This window comes from Bolinopsis microptera, chromosome 11 (assembly GCF_026151205.1).
Source record: "Bolinopsis microptera isolate Bmic1 chromosome 11, MBARI_Bmic_1.0, whole genome shotgun sequence".
Lineage (NCBI taxonomy): Eukaryota > Metazoa > Ctenophora > Tentaculata > Lobata > Bolinopsidae > Bolinopsis > Bolinopsis microptera.
The window spans coordinates 12,295,039-12,316,101 of record NC_087082.1 but is presented as its reverse complement, the minus strand read 5'-3'; the positions used below and the strand labels follow the sequence as shown (position 1 = coordinate 12,316,101).

The window sequence follows — 21,063 nt, the reverse complement described above, 5'->3', positions numbered from 1 at the left end:
TATACAATTTTAATTCAGGTATAATTTTGAAAATTATAGCTCATTTTATAAGGATTAGAACTTTGATAAAATATGATTTTATGATCCAAGCATATTTGGAGGTTAATTAAATTCAAGTTCAACCTGTGAGGAAGGAATCGTATAAAAATGCAAGAAAACGATAATTCTTTGGATATTAAATCAATGGGAATTTGTACATACAAACAGAAATCATATCCACATAATATGTCAAAATCTTTCAATCAAATTGAATATAAAACAATAAATTCAGAATTATCTTTAGAAGAGCAAGATTTATCAAGAACGGTTATTTAACCTGCTTTCCTTGAAAAAATAGGAAAATTAAATTAGGAAAACCAGCCTAAAAAAGGTCGCGTGAGACCTTAACATTTCAATTCAATCGTTCTCTGACGCAACCAAACAATAATTTATCAAGCTATCAAGAATGTAAGAAAACGGTTAACAATTATAATATCTGCATTATATATGTGTCACGTGAGAAAGTCAGGAATGTTTTCTTTACCACAGGGTTCTATCAGAGTATCTAGCAAAGAGTTGCCGTTGATAAGTTTGGTGGTTGCTATGGTAAAGGTAGCGTTGTTGGGGTGATGTTGCGCCAGGAAGCGCAGCGCGCTGACCTCTGCGTACGTGCAGCCCCCCAGAAAGTAGACTAGGGTGTGGTTATCAGAGTGTTCCAGTCGGTCCTGAGGAAAATAACATTTAATTGTGTAGTTCTTCAATCTGAGAGGTTTGTTCTGGAATAACAGTAATTTGTTCTGAAAAGAATATCTCATTTAGCTCCCATTAAAGGGAATGTAAAAATATATAATTTAAGATCCAGCCAAAATCAGCAAATTTTTGATCTGTTTTCTCATTTTGATGTTTACCAAAAAATGTATGAGATTTTAAGGTTTATTGATGAGACATTTGGAATAACTTATGCCCTTGAGGACTTCTATAGATGGGAGAATATCAGAAGAATAATTTTTTGCTTCGTTTAATTTTCCGTTCTACTCCAATTCCATTTCCATACCCGAAGAGTCCGTTTCACGGTTACAAAAGAGACTAAACAATGCTCATACTGACATTAACAAATTAGCTATACTGCGCTGTTTCATTCAATGACAGATTTCTTTATTGAAAATCTTTTCAAATAATAATATAGGATTACACAATCGGATCAATTAACAAGAAATGCGGCCGCTTTTTTTTGTGCATGGCCGCTCAATTTCCCGATCCGTGATGGCGTATTTTATCATTTTCTATACAACCTGGGTACCCCAGTTTTTACTGTTTATATGTATGCAGATAATGATATGGCGAAGTGACAGGCCGAGCGCCACCAAGTTAATATAATTCCATATTGAATTTGAAAATCGTGTATATTTTTAAAAACCATATGCTTATTGTTTATGCAACCTGACACCCGACACGGATGTGTGCAAAATAGTATAAGTAACTCAAAATAATAATAGTATGCTATCAATTAGTGCCTAGTGGGATATGTACATGGTGAAATTAACAATGTACTTGGTCAGTTCAGCGCCGCGCGCCAACAATTAGCTAATTCGGATTATTCCGCAAAATAACTTTGCGCAGGTAGTCACGTGGGCGATTACAGTGTGTGCAGGCAGGTACGGTCGCGCGCACGCTCGCAGGTACGGTCGCAAAGCTACCATATACAAAAAAAAACCTCGTTCGCTAACCCTTGTCCTTGACTCTTTTGTGCCTTCGGCACTTTGAGTCATGGATCGGGAAAAAATACATGTTGATTCTTCTCTAAAGGGTATTAATATCTGGCAGCGGCCCGGTATATATCCAAACTCAGAGATTTACAAAAGTAGCACGTGCAAAATATGGCACCGTTAAAGCAATCAATTAATATCAAACATAGATAATAGGTATTTTATAATCGAAATTATTGCTACATCAATAAAATCTATGAGATGCTTCTCTATCTATTAGTGGTTACTTTTGCACTTTCATTAATCCCACCGTTCGTTTCTATTCCTCCCCAAGATAACGATACGAAAAGTCAGAATTTTCGAAGACAAGGATTCTTCTGATTCTCCCCCAACAACTCCTTGGAAATTCTAGGACTCTTGCCAATGATGCAATGACACTCTGACGTAGTGTAACACTCCTTGTGATTAGAATGGCAGGGAAGAGGGCTGCATTGAGAAGAGGCAAGGTGATCTCCGTTATGCCAACAAGTCTGCCGATTTCCATTAAGGTGAAGGGAGAAGTCATATCGTGAAGGACAAACTCATAAATACAATATAAAGTTAAGATAACTGTAACAGCGAAGTTACAGACGAAGGAAGAAGAGGCAAGGAGGAGCACTGTAACAGAGACATGTCTCGCATTTGAGGCAAGGGATCTATAATCGTGCTTATTGGCGGTTTTTCTCAGATTTATACCCAAGGAAATAGCTGAAATCATGAAAACAAGCGGTGGGAGAACATTGTACAGTAGAAAAATTATGAATAAAATGGGGGTTTCAATATGTCGGTTAACATATGGAAAACAAACGTCAGCCTTAAAACCAAAACACCCCAGAGCAGCCACACTTGCTGCTCCAGGGAAATTAACAACCATCACTATAAACTCATGGAAACTATTAATACGCAGATAAGTGTTGGACAGATCTAAATACAAGAGAGTGACACCATCACAGATGCAAACAACACAACTCATAATAGTGAAGACTGCTACAAAAAGTCTAATCTTCCTGAACTGAATTCTCCTGAATGGGTTTGACAAGTTTACGGACATGACGGTGCTCAGCACGGCGTTGTACACTTTAGAACATGTTTGGGCAAGTCCGGCTGTAGCTATGTAGTAGTACAGGCTGTAGTACAAGAACTGGATATCCATTTTGTAGTCCGAGACAAGTATCCCAGCTACAGATAACACTATACCACCCTGTGCTGCTACTATATCTGCGATAGCAATGGCGATGTACATGGACGCTGAGAATCTAGCTCTTTGTTTAATGTAGCAGCTGATGACGAGAGAGTTCTGGAGAATTATTATAACTGATAAGATAAGGTCTATTGAACTGAGTTTATAACCAAGAACTCCTTGGTAGAATTGAAAAACCGAAGAATCCGAAAATGTGCGACTTTTTGCAGTGAACGTTTGCGACATGTTGCTGTGGTGTATATAAGTTGTTTAGTTGTTAAGTAGGACACGGTTTACTACTGTTAAAATATTCTAAAATTCTCCAAAACACGAAGCAAACAACAAAATCAACAGATTATCCCCTCAAATTCTCACTAGATGGCATGGCAACGTTATTACGCTCAACATAAGGCAGTAAATATTCTGGTTTATGAAACATGACTCTCCTTAAGTTAGAAGTTCATTACATCAAGGCCTGGCTCAAAGGCATAAGTTAAGATGAAGATGCGACCCTAATACCGCTAGCATTGCATTATTCACAACCATTCCACAAATAATAACAGGAATCACATTTCTTTTATACGTCATTAACGGCAATTTTAAACTATACATCACCCAATCCTATAACCTAACACGAAACCTCGCTTGAAACACAATCTTGTTAGTGTAACTGGGGCCTATTTTACTTTGCTGTGTTATTAAGTGCATTTAATTTGCCATATTTTTAATCTTTCAGTCACGTAAGAAAGAAAAAAGGAAACTAAGCTACAATTTCAAATAATACCTGAGTGGTACTGAGCTTCTGATGGTCATTAAAAGCGGGTCCAGGGAGGTGTTTAACCATGTCAGCCAGATACTTCAAACCAGAGCGCTGTGTCATCCAGTTAACGAGGCGTACTGTCAGGGGAGCGTACCCGCTGTGCACGTACGCTATATCACTGGGTTCTCGCTGGTGGTAATTCTGTTACTGTTAGCTACATAAAGTACATTGTATATTGTATAAGTGTACATTGTATAAGTGTATATTGTCCTGATAGAAAGTTGTTGTGATGATGGTATTTGTTATTTTGAAATGTTCAATTTTGGGCAACACGTGACAGCAATTAAGTAATAAGTTCAAAACTAAATGGACCAAAATCAGAGGGCAACTTAGTTTGAAGTGCAAAGGTTCAATAATTAACCATTAAAATACATATTTGTGTTTACCTCGTTAACGTTACTGACAGTAAGGTTTAGTGTTGATCTCAGTATCGGGTATGACTTTTTGGGCGTTTTTTCTTGCATATACATCAGTCCACACTTCTCCAGCCTGAAAAAAAGGAGGGTTATTTTCATTTTTCAATTATTTCAAGATACGCTTTTTGGTTTCAAATTTCTCACAAGGGGATATTAAAACGAAGGAATATTCTAGAATCTCACCTGTCAAAAGTTATCAGATGATGGTACCCGTAGGACTGTATTATCTCACGTTTGTAAAATTCTGAAACACAGCAATTAATAAAACAGAGTTGAGAAGTTTATAATAATTTAATAAGCGATGATTTCAGGAACAGATGATGATAGATAGATGTTAAAAATCTCACCTAAAACTTTAGGTTTTAGACCATCCGCAGCGATACACTGAATACAGAGTAACCTGAGCACTTTCTTCAGAGGCTCCTGCTTGTATATCATCTCCTGTGGTGACATTGTACACTGTACAGTGTATTGTACTATGTACATTGTACATGAGTGTACAATGTACACTCATGAGTATTTATACTCGATTTTACAGAGTTAAAATGTGAATAAATTCTAAATGCCGAACGAGAGAAGATGTTCAATTATGTTAATGATATCGATCATATTTAGAAATAATTCCGAAGCTATGATTCAAATGTTTTTTACCTCTATGTCCTCGTTCACCCTATCAACTTCGATTCCTTCTCTGAGAACTTGTTCTATTCCCAGAGTGTGGCGGAAATCTCTGTTATCTATCTTGTTTTTTACCTGCAAAAAATACTATTGATGATAAATTAGTTCAATGTTTATTCCAAAAAAAGTAATGACAATTGTGAGTGATCAAACCATGCCAAGATGTATTCGTCATGTTCATAAGTGTACGAAGAGCTGCTAGAGAAAACGGACAGTACTTACCAATCCAGCGATAGCAGTCTGTATTTCTAGAGATTTTCGTTCCGCCTGCATGTGAGGTAACTTACTGACAAACTGCTTTAGCTGTTGTAGAGACTTCGCATCGTTCTTTTCGTTATAGGCAGCACTGATTTGCTTTGCCTGAAATATACCTATATAGCAGCTAATAATAATACAAAGCACGATGAAAATATATACTCCTTTATAAATCAAGCACAGCCTTAAAAGCCAATTTTTAGATGTTGTAACAAAATACTGTTATGTCCAAAATTCAAACCTTTTTACCCAAGAAAGGACCTAAAGCATTAAAGTTCACATCTCTTGCAACATTGTAGATGGTATCATTGGAATTGAGGAGAATCTGTTTTGGCTTTATCTCGGACTCCTGTTGAGCTTGTTCCTCTTCAGACAGGAATGATTTACCCGGAAATGTGGCTGCATTGTTTTTGATACCAAACAGCTCATCAATAAGTCCTTCATATGTGAGTTGGGTGGAGAGAGGTGTAATCAGATCAACTCTTCTATCTATTAGTACTAAATTCTCTATTCGGGGAGTCAGTGGCTTCTCGTGCGCTGATCCTTCCTTACGCATCCTCTGGATCATTTTATTAACCTGGTAAAAAAAGTGGTAAGTATTTTGGGATGTTAAGAAAATCGTGGCCTCCCTGGCCTGGTTAAACATTGATCGATTAACGTTCACAACCATCTTATTGTAAATGATTAATATTTAATATAAAACTGCACTTACTTTAGCAGCACTCGGTCCAATTCCAATGATGTTTGGAAAAAATCCAAAGTATGACTGCAATGACATGAGTGATCTTGAAACTTGGTACAGACAACTGTCATCCAGCTCAGTACACATTTCTTTGAATCCAAGGGGATGCTCCAGAGTCAACAGATCATGATCAAACGGAATCAAATCCAGTTCTAGTTCCAGAATGTTCTTAAATTCGCCAATAATATTGTATTTTTCCAGTCGCTGAGTACACATTGTTGATTTTCTTGACACGAAAATGATATGGAAATCTATTTTGTCTCTCTGTGCAACTGACACAGAACGAATAGCTTTGTGAATCATATCAATCATAGGAAGGTTAGGCCTGAAAGAAAATCAATGAATTACAAACCAGAACATAATCATGGATATTTTTTGATGCGATAAAAACCGTCTATCAAGAAGTACTTTCTAGTAATATATAATTTAACAAATAGTTACAGATTAGTCAAAAGGTTTCTAAACCGAATTCTGATTGTGTTTTATTTGTCCTAATTGCTCACCTTATCAACATTATAACACTCTGCCACTTATTTTCAATTACTTCGTCTGGTATGTATTCTTGGAGCTCAAACATTTTCTTCACACCATGCTGCTTCAGAACTGCCCAATCTATTATCAAATTGAATGGTCCCTTTAATTTTGGATCCCAGAATATTGCCTGAAAATAAAACTCTTCAATTAAAAAAGTGGTCCAGAGATTCGATAAGCCCCTTCTGGAATCTGATTAATAAATTACTCTTGTGTGACCAGACTAAAACAGTGCTCATCTATCTCTATCCGTACAGCCTAAGTATGAACATGCAAGCTTTCTTTATTTTGTTAGTCGGCCGACATCTTGGGTTGTACTGGACCTAACAAGTTTATTATCGGATGTCTACTTATATTTATTATGATATCATTATTCATTGTAATGGCAATCAAATTTAAATTTTGTTTTACTTAAAATTTTGTTTTACTTATTCACAAGTGTTCAAGTCTACCAATGTATTATTCTGATAATTATCATAAATACCAACTTACTTTGGTGCCATCACAAAGCTTGAGATGGTCCAGAAGGTCACCTCTTGCCAGATCCTTTATAAAGGAGAGTTTAATGCCATCTGTTGGATAGTCACCCATCCTGTTAAGCAAAATAATTGTACAGAATAAGTTCAGACAAATCAAACTGTTTAGTGCAATTCTTTGACCACCATAAGAATAATACCTGATTTTATTTCGGGTGGCCAATGGTCAATGGCCATTGGTGATTTAAAGAATGGATCAATTGTTTGTATAATCATGAATCACACAATCGATTTAATTGTGTCCAGTTATATTAAAATAAAAAGTAAACAATTGATATACATTCATGACAAAGTCTCTTGTAGAAGAACAATATATGTAAACAGTTCCAGGTACCAGAGATTTTAAATTGGATCATGCTGCTAAATAATAATAAATAATAAATACAACATTTATAAACCGCCTTATAGCTAAATCATATAACTCGATATAATTTAATCCTGGAGATAAACTCCAGTGCTTTCTAAAGCGGCTCTTACATTAACTGAGCTTAGTTTAATTGAAAATTAGACATGACAAGTTCATTTTACCTATGTAAATGCAAAATCAATCAAATGCTAGAGAAAAGAAGTATGTTTTAAGTTTGGTCTTGAAAGATGTAACTGACTCAGCTGATCTTATGTCGTATGGCAAGGAATTAAATACTTTAACTGCACAGTGACTAAAAGCTTTCTCTGTGTTTACATAGTTAGGAGAGGGCGGAAAACTAAGGTAAAAATAATCATTATCAAGACGTACATTTTTAAAACTTTGCTGCCTAGGAGATATCAACTCTTTTAAGTAAGGAGGAGCTATATTATTTAAACACTTGTAGGCAAGTAGGGCAATCTTAAAATCTATTCTAAATCTAACTGGTAGAAAATGAACTTTCTTAAGTAGTGGAGTAGTGTGTGCCTTTCTTCCTCTCCCGAAAATAAATCTTACAGCAGAATTTTGCACCTTCTGTAAACGACTTAAATCATAAGAGCTCAGTCCAAAATATACGCTATTGCAATAATCAATTTCAGAGAGTACTAGAGCATGAACAAGCTGAATCTTAAGGTTAAAAGACAGTTTTGATGCAATAAACCACAAATTTCTGATCTGAATATTACATGCTTGAACCACTGACGTAATCTGATCACTCATTGAAAGATAACTGTCCAAATACAGCCCAAGACTCTTCACAGTTCCACTAACAACATGTGGCTCTTGATGCTTAACGATCTGTAGAGAGGCTGGAATATTTTTTGAGTCAAATTTAGAGGATATAACGATGACTTCAGTCTTAGAAGAATTCAGTTGAAGGAAATTGTTTGTCATCCATTTCTTGATATCAGACATACAGTGTTCCATATTGTGCTCTAGCTGTGATGGGTCATCAGAATCAAGTGTGAAATACAGCTGGGTGTCATCAGCATACAAATGAATACAGCACCCATGCATACTTGCAATGTTCTCAAGATCTTTGGTGTACAATATGAATAGCAGGGGGCCAAGGATTGAACCTTGTGGTACACCTATCTCAAGAACAGTTGCTGAGGAAGACGAATCCTTGACTTTGACACAAAATGAACGGTTAGCCAAGTAGGACCTGATCCATGTAAGAGCAATGCCTGTAATGCCATAAGCAGATCTTAGCTTCTTGATTAATCTTGGGTGATTGACAGTATCAAAGGCAGCACTCAAATCTAGAAGTAAAAGAACAACTTTAGTTTTCTTGTCAATAGTTAAATAGCATTTAATTTACCACACAGAGTCTCAACTTTATCCAAGCAAACAACCCTTCTTTTGCCATTTGGCAATGGATTATTAAAAAGTGTGCCATAATCACCATCATAGCTATACACACTACATGAGGAATGCACTTCCTTGAAGCCAATTTCTTTTAATGTGGCTATATTCGACTCATTAACGCCCCCTCCAGGCAAAATTGTGATTCCAACCTCCTCGGATTGGATAAACAATATTTTGAGTTCATCAAAACTAGAAGAGACATCAGGACCACCACCAGTGGTCAAAATCCTCGAAAATCCAATTTGTTTTACAGTTCGAAGAGTACCAGAATCAATTGGAATAAAATCGAATGCACGATGAAGAGTGCATGGATAATCTTTTGAAAGAGATTTTATTAACAGTTCACACGAGTTTGTGTCTAAAGCTTTGTTACGATCTAGAAATCCAAAGACAAAGCCATCCGCACCATGTTTAGAAAGTTCTTGAGCATCAGAAATCATGGTTGAAATCTCATATGAATTGTAAAAGAAATCACCCGAACGGCATCGAATCATACAAAATACTGGGATTCGAACATGCTTTTTTACTTCTTGAAGGAGTCCAGCCGATGGTGTTAAACCACCAAGTTCTAAGACAGAACACAATTCTATGCGCTTGGCTCCACCCTTTTCAGCCAGAATAGCAGATTCAGCACTGTCGACACAAACTTCTAATATTAACATGACTGGATTGTGGTATCAGGAGTATTAGTTTTGGTCTGTATCTGAGAATACTGGAATCAATCAAAGTATTATAAATAGCACTATTGATTATAATAATTTATATTTATTGTTTAGTATATATCCTGTCATCACTCCTGGAGTAATGGATATTATATGTTTATTTCAATAAATATGATAATCAATAAATTAGAATAGAATCTAGTCTTCTTTTCAGCTCACTCTTCTGCAACCTATTGTTTAGTAAGGTAATTATTTAAAAAATTATTTTTTTCTCTAATTCTCTAAATTCTGAAATATTAGATATGGCATATGGGGTCGTTCACATATTACGTAATCAGCCGGAGGGGGGAAAGGGTGGTTTCAAAATATAAATTCAGCAATGGTAATTGTCTGACCATAAGGTTAGACACATAAAAGTAAACTTCTGTCAATTAATAAATAAAAACAGTATGAAATTTTAAAATGATCACGCTAGTATAATTTTAACACAATAACTATATGTGTAAAACTAATTACGGAGAGCCGGGGGATGGGAGTTAAACATTTTTCAAAAAGTGAAAGACCCCGTATGAATCGAACCTAGATTTCCTGAAAATTTCGTAAAATTTCATCAATTGCAGTGGGTGTGTCACGCTACTCCCTTTTTTCTATTTTCATCATTCTTTGTAGGTTTATAACCTACCAGGACGCGCGCCGAGTTGGACTCGTCGACGGTCCTGGAACATATATTTTACGAGTATCACCCGTTAAATCATTCCGAGATCTCATTCTTTAATTGACTGATAATGCAAAAGGTTTTTTACTTGTTTGGTCTGTGCCAAAATGCAAAAGAGCTCATCACTAATACTTGTAGCGCGATGCGTTACTGGGCCTCGCCGCTCACTCAATTATTCTTCTCGCTAGATCGGCGAGATGCGCTACTGGGCCTTGCTAAGTTGTAGCGCGATGCACTACTGGGCCGCGCCGAACATCCAATAATGCTTCTCGCAACCATGCGGCGAGATGCGAAAGATTGATATTGTAAATCAACCCGCCGAGCTGGAATGAATTGACATGTCAATTCATGACACCGTCAATTAACAATAATAGAAATACTAGTAAAAGAATTTATAATTTTAGCTTAGTATTTTAAGTTTACATAGCTATTTATGTGTTTACGTTCCTGCAAGCGAGAGGCCGGCTTTAGTTAGAGTAATATTTTAAAGTATTGATCGACTGATGCCATGTGTTAATTGACGATGTCAATTCTTTGCAACTTTGTAGGTCTATAACCTATCAGGACGCGCGCCGAGTTGGACTCGTCGACAGTCCTGTATGGAACAAATATTTATATTTTACGAGTATCACCGTTAATCGCAACTCGGCAAGGCCGCAGTAGCGCATTTTGCCGATCTAATTCATTATTGGATGCGCGGCGCGGTCCAGTAACGCATCGGCCCAGTTAGTATCGCATTGAGCTACAAGCCAAGTGTAGTTTAACGGCCGGTGATACTTATTGCTTATAAAATACTTGTTCCAACAGAATCACCGTCGACGAGTCTAACTCGACGCGCGTCCTGGTATAGGTTATAAACATACAAGGTGTAATTTACATAACCATGAATGTTTGCGTACTATATACTTGACGCGCTCGTTTCACAGCATAACTGCATAAGCGCGAGGGCTCTGAACTATGGTTAAACTTATTAAAGCAATTCGACTTGCTCTAACCAGAGCCCTCTCGCTTGCAGTTGGGCGCTCGACCGCAGTACGCGTATACACATGGCTATGTGAACAATTCGACATACATTGTTCTGCATCGCGTTCAGTACCTAATCATGTATACTTTCGCCGCACACCACTGCGGGCGCGCGCTATTACAAGAGAGCCTAGAGACTGAGAGCCGAGAGGGCTTTAATTAAAACTCTAGAAACTATACCGGCTGGGGCCTAACTTCGAAAGTAAAAGAAATAAAGACTTCCGATCGCGGTCGCGGTTTTTTGAAAACTGTTCGCTTGTAAAAATAACGTTTTTCTCCAAAAAAGTCTCATTTTGCGGGCCGATCGAAAATTATATTATTGCAACTTTAACTAAAACTTTGCGGATTCCTGCACTTTTGACTTTGATTGGCTCCTCCTCCTCCTCCTCCTCCTCCTCCTCCTCCTCCTCCTCCTCCTCCTCCTCCTCCTCCTCCTCCTCCTCCTCCTCCTCCTCCTCCTCCTCCTCCTCCTCCTCCTCCTCCTCCTCCTCCTCCTCCTCCTCCTCCTCCTCCTCCTCCTCCTCCTCCTCCTCCTCCTCCTCCTCCTCCTCCTCCTCCTCCTCCTCCTCCTCCTCCTCCTCCTCCTCCTCCTCCTCCTCCTCCTCCTCCTCCTCCTCCTCCTCCTCCTCCTCCTCCTCCTCCTCCTCCTCCTCCTCCTCCTCCTCCTCCTCCTCCTCCTCCTCCTCCTCCTCCTCCTCCTCCTCCTCCTCCTCCTCCTCCTCCTCCTCCTCCTCCTCCTCCTCCTCCTCCTCCTCCTCCTCCTCCTCCTCCTCCTCCTCCTCCTCCTCCTCCTCCTCCTCCTCCTCCTCCTCCTCCTCCTCCTCCTCCTCCTCCTCCTCCTCCTCCTCCTCCTCCTCCTCCTCCTCCTCCTCCTCCTCCTCCTCCTCCTCCTCCTCCTCCTCCTCCTCCTCCTCCTCCTCCTCCTCCTCCTCCTCCTCCTCCTCCTCCTCCTCCTCCTCCTCCTCCTCCTCCTCCTCCTCCTCCTCCTCCTCCTCCTCCTCCTCCTCCTCCTCCTCCTCCTCCTCCTCTTCCTCCAGTATTGTCCTGAATCTAATATCAGAGATATGCACTACCGCGATTCGCCGCCGCCATTGAAAACTGTTGTATTATTTTTTTTGTTCCATAATCCAGCTATAAAGCTATAACATATAATATCCTATAATTCATCGAAATGTCCTCACAGACCGCGGTTTGTATAATATCTAATAGTCATACCGCGGTCGACCGCCGCCGCCTAAAAGTAACACGGTGCACATCTCGGATCAATCTAATTACGTAGCAATGTAATATGATATTGTAGCGCGATGCACTACTGGGTCGCGCGCGCATCAAATAATGCTTCTCGCAACCACAGTAGTGTGCAAACCAACATTCGAACCACCAGCAGCTGGTGGTCAATTTCCTACGAACGCGACTTAATTTTGGTTCAGACTGGAGTCGAGCGCTACGTTATAGCTGTATATATAGCTCGTTTCACGACGGAATCTTCATTTATTGAGTTTGTCTGTCGATTATGTTGGAGTTTGTATTTTTAAGTTTGTACTCGAATACTGTTAATTTATTTTTATTAAATAGTTGTTTTTCGTAACAGCACACTAGTACGTGATTCCTTTTGTTATTCTTACATAATTAGGAAGATTTTAAACTTCAATACTATAAATAATCAAATATTTACGAACACCGATCATCGGTATGTACCCATTATGCATTATTGGTATCGAAGTCTTATGTTGAGCTGAATATCGAAAAATTTCAAAATGTAAGGCTGTAATTTTTTACTTGTTTAGGTGTAGAACTAGGATTAACAACTTGATTGCTAGGAGCTAGGAAGAGATTTTAGTAATGATGACCCTTTAAACTTAAACTATATCTCTAGTGCACTTCGATCGGTTTTCTTTTCAATTTTGATAAAACCTAGTCGTGATCTTTGTTTCAGAACTTCACTAATTTATTAAGTTTTGTAGTTTATATAGACGGAACATGAGCAGATACCATTTGATTAATTATAATATATCCGATTTGAAATATTATTCTGTCGGAGTTTGAGTTCAACATGGACACATTTATTAACATCCCGCATGAATTTGTGTCGTCTTTACAATTTTTTGCGCTGAATTTGTATGCTTATTAATACTGCCGCATGATATCAGTAGCTGCTATAAAACTAGAGTGTATAGCATGTGTATTATACGATGTTTCCCACGTAAAAATCGCAGGTTGTTTTGGTGCGGCTGGGCACTCTACTGGTGATTGACACCAGAGACTGAGAAAAACTTTGACATAATTTTCAAGTTTGATATGACCTAATAACTACCACATTTACAGGAAGTATGGTAATACATTCTTGTCAGCTGTCTGGGCAAATCTTCTCTCGCAGAATTGGATTAAAATTTAATGTATTTTATTTCTCACTTCCAACGATGTCGCAATTATTAGGTTTAAATTTGAAGTTATTTTGAGATTCAATTAATAAATTTTAGATTGCAGCTTGATATCACTTAGTATGTACATTGTACTCGGTTGCAAGGGTAGAACTTATGAGAATACTATCATAGTATTATTGCACTATACTATTATGGGTTCATCAAAGTTCGTATCATGATTTGTCACAATTAAACCATCGAGTCACTTGAGGAAACCCGTTAAAGCTCGCAATTGGCGACGAGATAAAGTTTGTGGTACCTCTAGATGTTAAGTTAACTCTTAGGCTCCAATCTTCCTTACTATACCTACCACTCCTTCTTCCTTGATAAGAAGTAGATCCATCTGGAACAGTGAGCTGCTTCTTCCCTTCTATCCCGTACTAGCCTACTCAGCTCTCTCCAAACCGTGAACAACTACTCCCGGTGCTAGAACTTTAACCGCATAATTATAACAGCACAATTCTTTCGCTTGAATCTCAGTCTGCTGTAAGACTGCTGTACCGGTAGAGTTTTTACTTGTATGATTCAGCAATCTGCTCTTTAGATGGTACCGTTACCTCCCGCCATAAGACTGTGCCGTCTTGGTGACCTTGAGAATATCATAAGGTCCGATATATAAAAGCACTATCCAATATCGAGACCCACTCAGGATCCCAAACCACGACTCCTTTCGGTCGTCTGTACTTGCTTTTTTCCTCCCAGCATGGACTAAGTCAATGATACTGTCTTACATCGCTGGCCTTGTTCTTATAAGTGTTCACTCGGCGCTCACAAGATAACATGTTCAGAGATCTGTTGCAGAACCTTGTCGTGCCGTCATTTATATACTCCTTGACTAAGAGCTACTTTACACCTACAGCAAAAATGTGCTAAATGATACCCATCTTCTCCTCACATTACTGTACTTGCACTTACCATCCTCATCTTCGCCATAGAGGTGGTTAAGAGGGTGACGTACACAGCATCTAGCACGAATCCAATAAGTGAGTCTACAGTGCGTGTCGAAATACATTGCATGTACCCTTATATATTAATTGAGACAGAATTTTAATAAATCAACAAATTCTTAAAATTTAAAAAGGTAGAATTTAATTCTATGGCATTTATTGAAACCTGCTTTTTTAAAGTTGAGAATTGGTTTCAATTTCTAGAATATCACGATAATGTTGACTCAAAACTGTTTCAGGCAGCTATCAAGTCTCAAGATATGACATAATTTGATAGAATGTTAGTACCAACGCTATCAGTGCATTGAAGTCGAGTTCTCGATACAGGTATTATAATTAGGTTCTATCGACCGTTTTTGTAGTCTTAACTCATTTTTATTTGTTATTATACGACCAATTAAAACCTAGCAAACCAGACTTCTTTATGTGCTAAATGTTACTTTAACCTTAATAATAGCAGCATTGTGGCAGATATCCAGTTACATTTTTTCCAGCCGTATATTATAAATATACAGGGTGGGCCAAAAGTCAGTGTGCAAACGTTGGCATTAATAGCTCAGTCACTGAGTGCCCAATTGAAATAATTGGTTCTGGTATGACTTACTACCACCACTGGTTCGAGAAATTTGTCAAATCGAAACATATTTGTGTTCATTGTTTTCAAAAGAAGGTTCATTTTCGCATTTATTTGATAGTTTGGATAATCGGATCGAGCCAAATTTTATTGAATTGTGTTTAGCCATTTAAATTACGTTTGCTCTAAAAAATGAGAGTATATATATATTACTCATGCAACTAAGATAAATTGAGTATAAATACTCAATTTATCTTAGTTTAAGTTGCAAGTTATATAACTCATTTTCTAAAGGTCTCGTTAACTTTACTGTTTCGACTTTTGTAAAATCACTGTAACAATATAATCCGTATTCTTATAGTTTCAACCATAATAGTGAAATAGAGGGGCTGGCCAATAGCCACACCCTCTGTAATTGATTTAAGTCTACGAAACTTTCAGAAATTTGTGTGTAATTCGGAGATTTTTTTATTAAATACTTTTCAAATTTTACAGAGTACAGCAATAGATGAATATAAAATAGAATCGTTCAAAATATCGCCCCCATCTGTAAAATATGATGGGCACCCAAACACGGTAAACACATAGTGAACTATGTCCGCAGTAACTTGGACCCATTACATCGAATTAATCTAAATCCAAAAATTTATGAAAAACTATTTAATAACAAACAAATCCATGGTGAATAACTGTGGATAAAGAGTCAAAATTGGTATTTCAATACGTCAAATTCCAGATACATTAGATACAGGTCTGAAACGGTCATTAATGTGTGAGAAGGTGTGCGGGTGAAGTGTGATATGATGTTGAAAGTATAGGAAGGTAGATAAAAAAAATTAATAAAACAAAAATAATAATAATATGGGGAGCAAAGAGACTAGGCTAGACTGTTGTTTCACTGTCCAATAAACATTTCCAGAGATGCTTAGTGACCTCAGCTTTGAAAAGACTAGTAGACACAATCTGTCTTACCTGTAAAGGGAGTCCATTCCACAGTATATGGGTTCTGTAGAAAAATGATTTTGCCAGTGGGCTATTTGAGGTACATGTGGTGTGTGAATTCTGACTTAACTTAGGTAAAATTGATGACACAATAGACAGACTGTCGAGGTGGTAACGTCTTAGTCGAGAAGTGCCCTGATATAAAGAGAGATAGTGAGGCAGCGATACAGGAATTAAATTGTTAAGAACTTTGTGGAAAAAAATAAGATCATTCAAGTCAAACTTTTGAGACAAAGGGAGAATGTCGACAAGCTTGCACTTTTTGACATATTGCTCAGGTGGATAACTGCGGCCCTCTTCAGACAGAATCCATTTAATAGCTCTCTTTTGGAGACTTTAAATTAAACAAGTTGTTATCGGCCACCATGTGTAAACGGAATGTTCTAGCAGACTGTATAATACTATAACATACATTTTCTTACACACACATAATCTAATCTCTGGAATGTTGCTATGATATCAATGGCAATGTTTTGATACTGTGTATTATCATGATTATGCCTTACAGGCCGATCTTCCGATGGAGTTTCGGTTGCCATGGCAACACATCAATATGATAAAGAATTTGTAAACGCAGTCACAACTCTGTCGTGTACACTGTACGGTGCGAGCGGTTATTTTATGATAGGTAACATCTACTTTTTCAGCATTTGCGGGATGACCAGTTCACACGTATATTTTCGCAGACACAACTTCGCATAAAATTATATCCAATTATTCTATAACCAATTATCTACACGGACTTCTGTCTAAATATGAATGAAATCGAGAAAACCAAATATTATATGTTTCATCCTGAAGTGCTGAGTTCTCAGGCAGTATAATCATGATCCTGATAGATATCGAAGTCTCCTTAAATGATTGTCTCTGCTGCTTAATATATCTGGATTGTCGTTGGGAGGCGATGCAGATTTGTTTACTTTTAAGGGGGAGGTTCTGCTCAGCAGGAGAAAGAGGTGATGCACATTTTGTATTTGTCTGACATGTAGGACTTGAGCCACGTTTCCGTAAGTGCAATAATCGGTAACGAGTGGTTTTTGGATTTCTCCTGAATAAGAGCTGAGATTTTTGGCACTTCCCATATACTCGCACTTGATGCACAGGATTCATGGACTGGACATTTAAGACGAGGCATGAGGAATAACGGGCACGTGCAGTGTATCCTCTGAGGCGGTAGGAACTGCTGGTAGTGGTATAGTGGGAGCGCTGTTCCTGGCTGAAGAGGTGGATGTGGTCTGGGGTAGTGGTAGGGCATTTGAGTTTGAGGGAGGCTGGACCGGTGGTCGACTATTTCTGATAGGAGTCCGATCCTGGTTTGCATCGTTTCCAACAGTCTCCGTAACTATAACAATCTTGTGATCTGGTATTGGTTACTTAAACTTATTTAATTGAACATGGTGTTTGACGTTGGAGCTTATCACTTTACAGTTTACATCACCTTACCTGAATAATTGAATAGGATGAATACTGAATAGCATTTATTAATGCTTTCTTTACCCGGAGAACTCTGTTTTACTTGTCCCTCGGTAACACAAGACCGTGAGCCGTGACACTTAGTCACAATAATTAAGTCATAAGTCAGAAAGAAGTCCATAATTCGTACACCCATGATTATGTTAAATATAGATTGACTCCAGTCTCCATTGTTCAATGACTTCGTCAAAATGTTTTAGGAAAATGTTCACAGATTTGTTAATTTTGGACTCAAATTAACGTTGAGAAAAACTGAATTTATTTTGGAAAAATCCCGGCTAAAACCAAAATCCCGGCCGGTACCGGTACAAAATCGCCAAATACCAGCCGGTATTCCGGCTGCGCCGGTTATATCCCGGTCGAGTTCTGTCTGAGACCTAATTTTCTCTATTTCTCGTGCAATTTTAGATCAGACACAGTCATCTAAATTATTTAATAAGAAGGTTTAAATTATAAGCAATTAAAAACAGTTGGGACTATCATTGTTTGTGAGTACATATTATACGAATATAAGGTGGTTAATATAATTATAACACATTTAATATAAAACATTTAAGACACATTTTTTTATTCCTGCATTGTACTCATTAATTTAACTAGTAATATTATATAAAAACCACATTTCTATTTGTACAGGGAGCTGCTGGTAAACTACCGTCGCTATACATCGACTATGACTACAATCCTACTTTTAAAAACAAACTACATACATATCTCACATTTGCGAGGACTACTTCATCACAAGCAAAAAATCGACATTGGTAAATAAAGGTAGGTTCTTTTCACTGACTTCGTTAAATGAGTTACATATTTTCACACAAATTACGTGCGTGATCATTAAAGGGTTGCTTGTGTGCAGTTACTTCTGGGCCAGCGCCACCCTGTTGGGAGTTGTCACATAAGTAAATTTGCTGATAATACAATTTTACTCATTCTGGACATGTTACCTATATTATCATTATACTAGTATTTCTTCAGGTCTGTCTTCTATAACCACGATGAAAAGAAAAGCTGGGCGAAAACATTTGAGACTGCAGATTGCAGAACTGGAACACTCTATTTGAAGACAGTGGCTGCTGAGTGCTGAGCTGCATCAAATCTATCAGGATCATGTAACTTCGATCAGGAACAGACTCCATTTCATTTCCGACAACTAGCACCTGTTTTCCCTAGACTTACCAAGTATTAAGTAACTGCATTAGTATTAGGTTAAATTAAAGGCCCTACATCGAACAAGTCTAACAATTAAAACTTAAATGCAAGAGTGCACAATTTATCACTAAATATCTTCCTCTTTTAATTCTAATCAACACACGGTTTCGTCTTTGTTTCACCCAATCGTGCTGATAATCAGTAATCATGCACTCTGCACTCTAACTTCGAGATGTTTCAAAAGGGCTCCCGACGAGTTGAATTAGATCAATATTTTCTTTTGATACATAGATACTGATTGGGAGGTTCATCATACTATTCTTGTCACATGGTAACGATTAACGATTAGCTGATCAGCTTCCAGCATCGACAGGCCGAAATCCATAAATATAATCAGTTGTAATTAAATATTTATCATCGTCCGGATCATCATAATATTTTAATTTAAAGTTACAATTGAACGGTGTTAAGAAAGATAATTTAAGAGAAATGTTTTGAAAGTGCCTGATTTCGAGTATAAGATCTGTACTGATACATTAATTTTCAGATTGTTATTATAGTTTATTTGTATTTTTTATATTATCTTATCCGCACAAGTTCGGAAGCCATCTGAACGCTATTGCCAGACACAGGCATATATTTATTTTGGGGTATCATGCTCTCAGAAATTTCAACTCAGTCCGATATTATAGTTATACTAACCTGCATTGCATAAGGTTAATTGTCTCGCAGTCTAGTGCATAAACCTTTTATTTTGTATAAACCCTTTATTTTGATTGGGAAAACTTTAGTTTAATGTGGTTACCGTCTCTAAAGTTGGCATGATAGTTAATAAACTCTTATCTATTATGTCACTGAAGATGACGCCTTGCAACATGTTTGACGATAGCCTGTAGATTGATAGTTTGATCTAAGTATTTACAACAATTCATCTAGTTTGATTGATTCAAAGGGAAACAAATTCCTCTCTTATCTATTATGACTATATTTAAATTCAATCCTGTAAAGTGATACTCCTTTTTTAGTAATTTAAACATGTGTTTTCTCCTTCTGATTTTTAAACTATTACCGGTCACGCTGAATAATAATGACATCAGTGAATTTAAAGCTATCGTTAACATCACTCAGAAAATGCGCGTCTTTAGCGCGTGTCTTGTTGTTATGCATCAATCCTTCGGTAGATCGGCGAGATGCACCACTGTGCCTCACCGAGCTGCGAAGGATTGACATCGTGAATCAAAATATGATAATGCACCATCTTACACGTATTAAATAACGAATATGTAGAGCTTTTCCACCTGATTTGATCACTCAGTCACATAAATATATATATATATATATATATATATATTATATGTTGTTCTATGAGTTATTCTATGAGTAGAGAATGTATATTGTATATGACTCATGAGTTGATATATATCGATACTCATATAGAATTGTAACAGGATCCGTGCTTGTTGCTACCACACATTACACAACAAAATTTGCAAACCTACTGTCCTTTGAGTTTATCCAGTTTGTCAAATCGTTCTATTTTCCGTAAATTTCTTGTTTCTATCAAATATAATTTCCTTCGTCTTGTCGTTTTGTACTAGTTTACCTATGCCATTCAATTCAAGTACGTAATAGACGTTTGTTTTCAAATAAAATTGGCAAATCTCTGAACGAATTGCTTAACGTTAAATCAATTAATTAAAAAAAAAACCAAATAGAATAATATATAACATTAATATGATTTTTTATCATCAATTCATTGATTCTGTGGGACTCTTAGTTAACTAAGCTTTGATACAAAGCATGCAAACTCAAAGTCACTCTCACAACTTTTGTCAACTGTATTGGCAATGAATCTGGTTCCTCTTATACACAGGAGAACCAGCTTCCTGATAAAAAAGATGATTTTCATCTTTAAAAATTAACGACATCTGAATAGTTCTGTTGAGTCTTATGAAATATTTTCTCACGCAATAATCTAAAAAATGTCCTTGCTTCTGGCTTGTTACAACCCATGACAGAGTACACCAGTGGAAAAAACTCCCATGTTCGACATTTAGAATTCTCTCGTTATATTATAACCTCCGTTTCTGAGTCTCCTCTCTCTCGTATATTCTTTCTGTTGATGATGAGAGATAAGACTCAGAATTGGGATTGAGAAATTTTATGTCGAAATAGGAGTTCTGTCCCGGCCGATAGAATCCCCTGGCACGGATGTCAGGGTGCGCATTGTCTCCTGTTAGTGTGGCATTTGTTGAGAAAGTCTCAATCAATGCAATTTTATTTTCAGACATCCGACAATGGACAAATATTTAAAGAATGGAAAGGAAATCTTCGAAACTTTTTGTTTGTCGACCGAAAGTACCCCAATCATGTTTCCAAGAGCCCCATAACAAACTTTCATTGATGTATATCCAAACAAAGATCATACTGGAGTTA

At 37.4% G+C, this 21,063-nt stretch overlaps 1 protein-coding gene and 1 long non-coding RNA gene across 3 annotated transcripts; one reads left to right on the top strand and one right to left on the bottom strand.

Moving 5' to 3' along the window:
* Nucleotides 1-167: 167 nt before the first annotated feature.
* On the bottom strand, nucleotides 168-6,937 carry LOC134822663 (vacuolar protein sorting-associated protein 33A-like). The gene is made up of 11 exons (XM_063833851.1): nucleotides 6,839-6,937; nucleotides 6,319-6,476; nucleotides 5,786-6,140; nucleotides 5,315-5,650; nucleotides 5,041-5,178; nucleotides 4,792-4,893; nucleotides 4,488-4,581; nucleotides 4,324-4,384; nucleotides 4,111-4,213; nucleotides 3,689-3,853; nucleotides 168-704 (listed from the first exon to the last, which is right to left on the bottom strand). The coding sequence occupies exons 1-11, from the start codon at nucleotides 6,935-6,937 to the stop codon at nucleotides 492-494; spliced, it is 1,824 nt and encodes a 607-aa protein (XP_063689921.1). The 3' UTR covers nucleotides 168-491.
* A 5,910-nt stretch (nucleotides 6,938-12,847) lies between these two features.
* Nucleotides 12,848-19,661, top strand: LOC134823405 (uncharacterized). Of its 2 annotated transcripts, none has more exons than XR_010161289.1 (4): nucleotides 12,848-13,492; nucleotides 14,666-14,753; nucleotides 18,112-18,246; nucleotides 18,454-19,661. It is a non-coding gene; the product is annotated as an uncharacterized LOC134823405 (long non-coding RNA). The 2 variants fall into 2 exon arrangements; XR_010161290.1 differs by lacking the exon at nucleotides 12,848-13,492 and adding an exon at nucleotides 14,374-14,462.
* The last annotated feature ends 1,402 nt before the right edge of the window (nucleotides 19,662-21,063 follow it).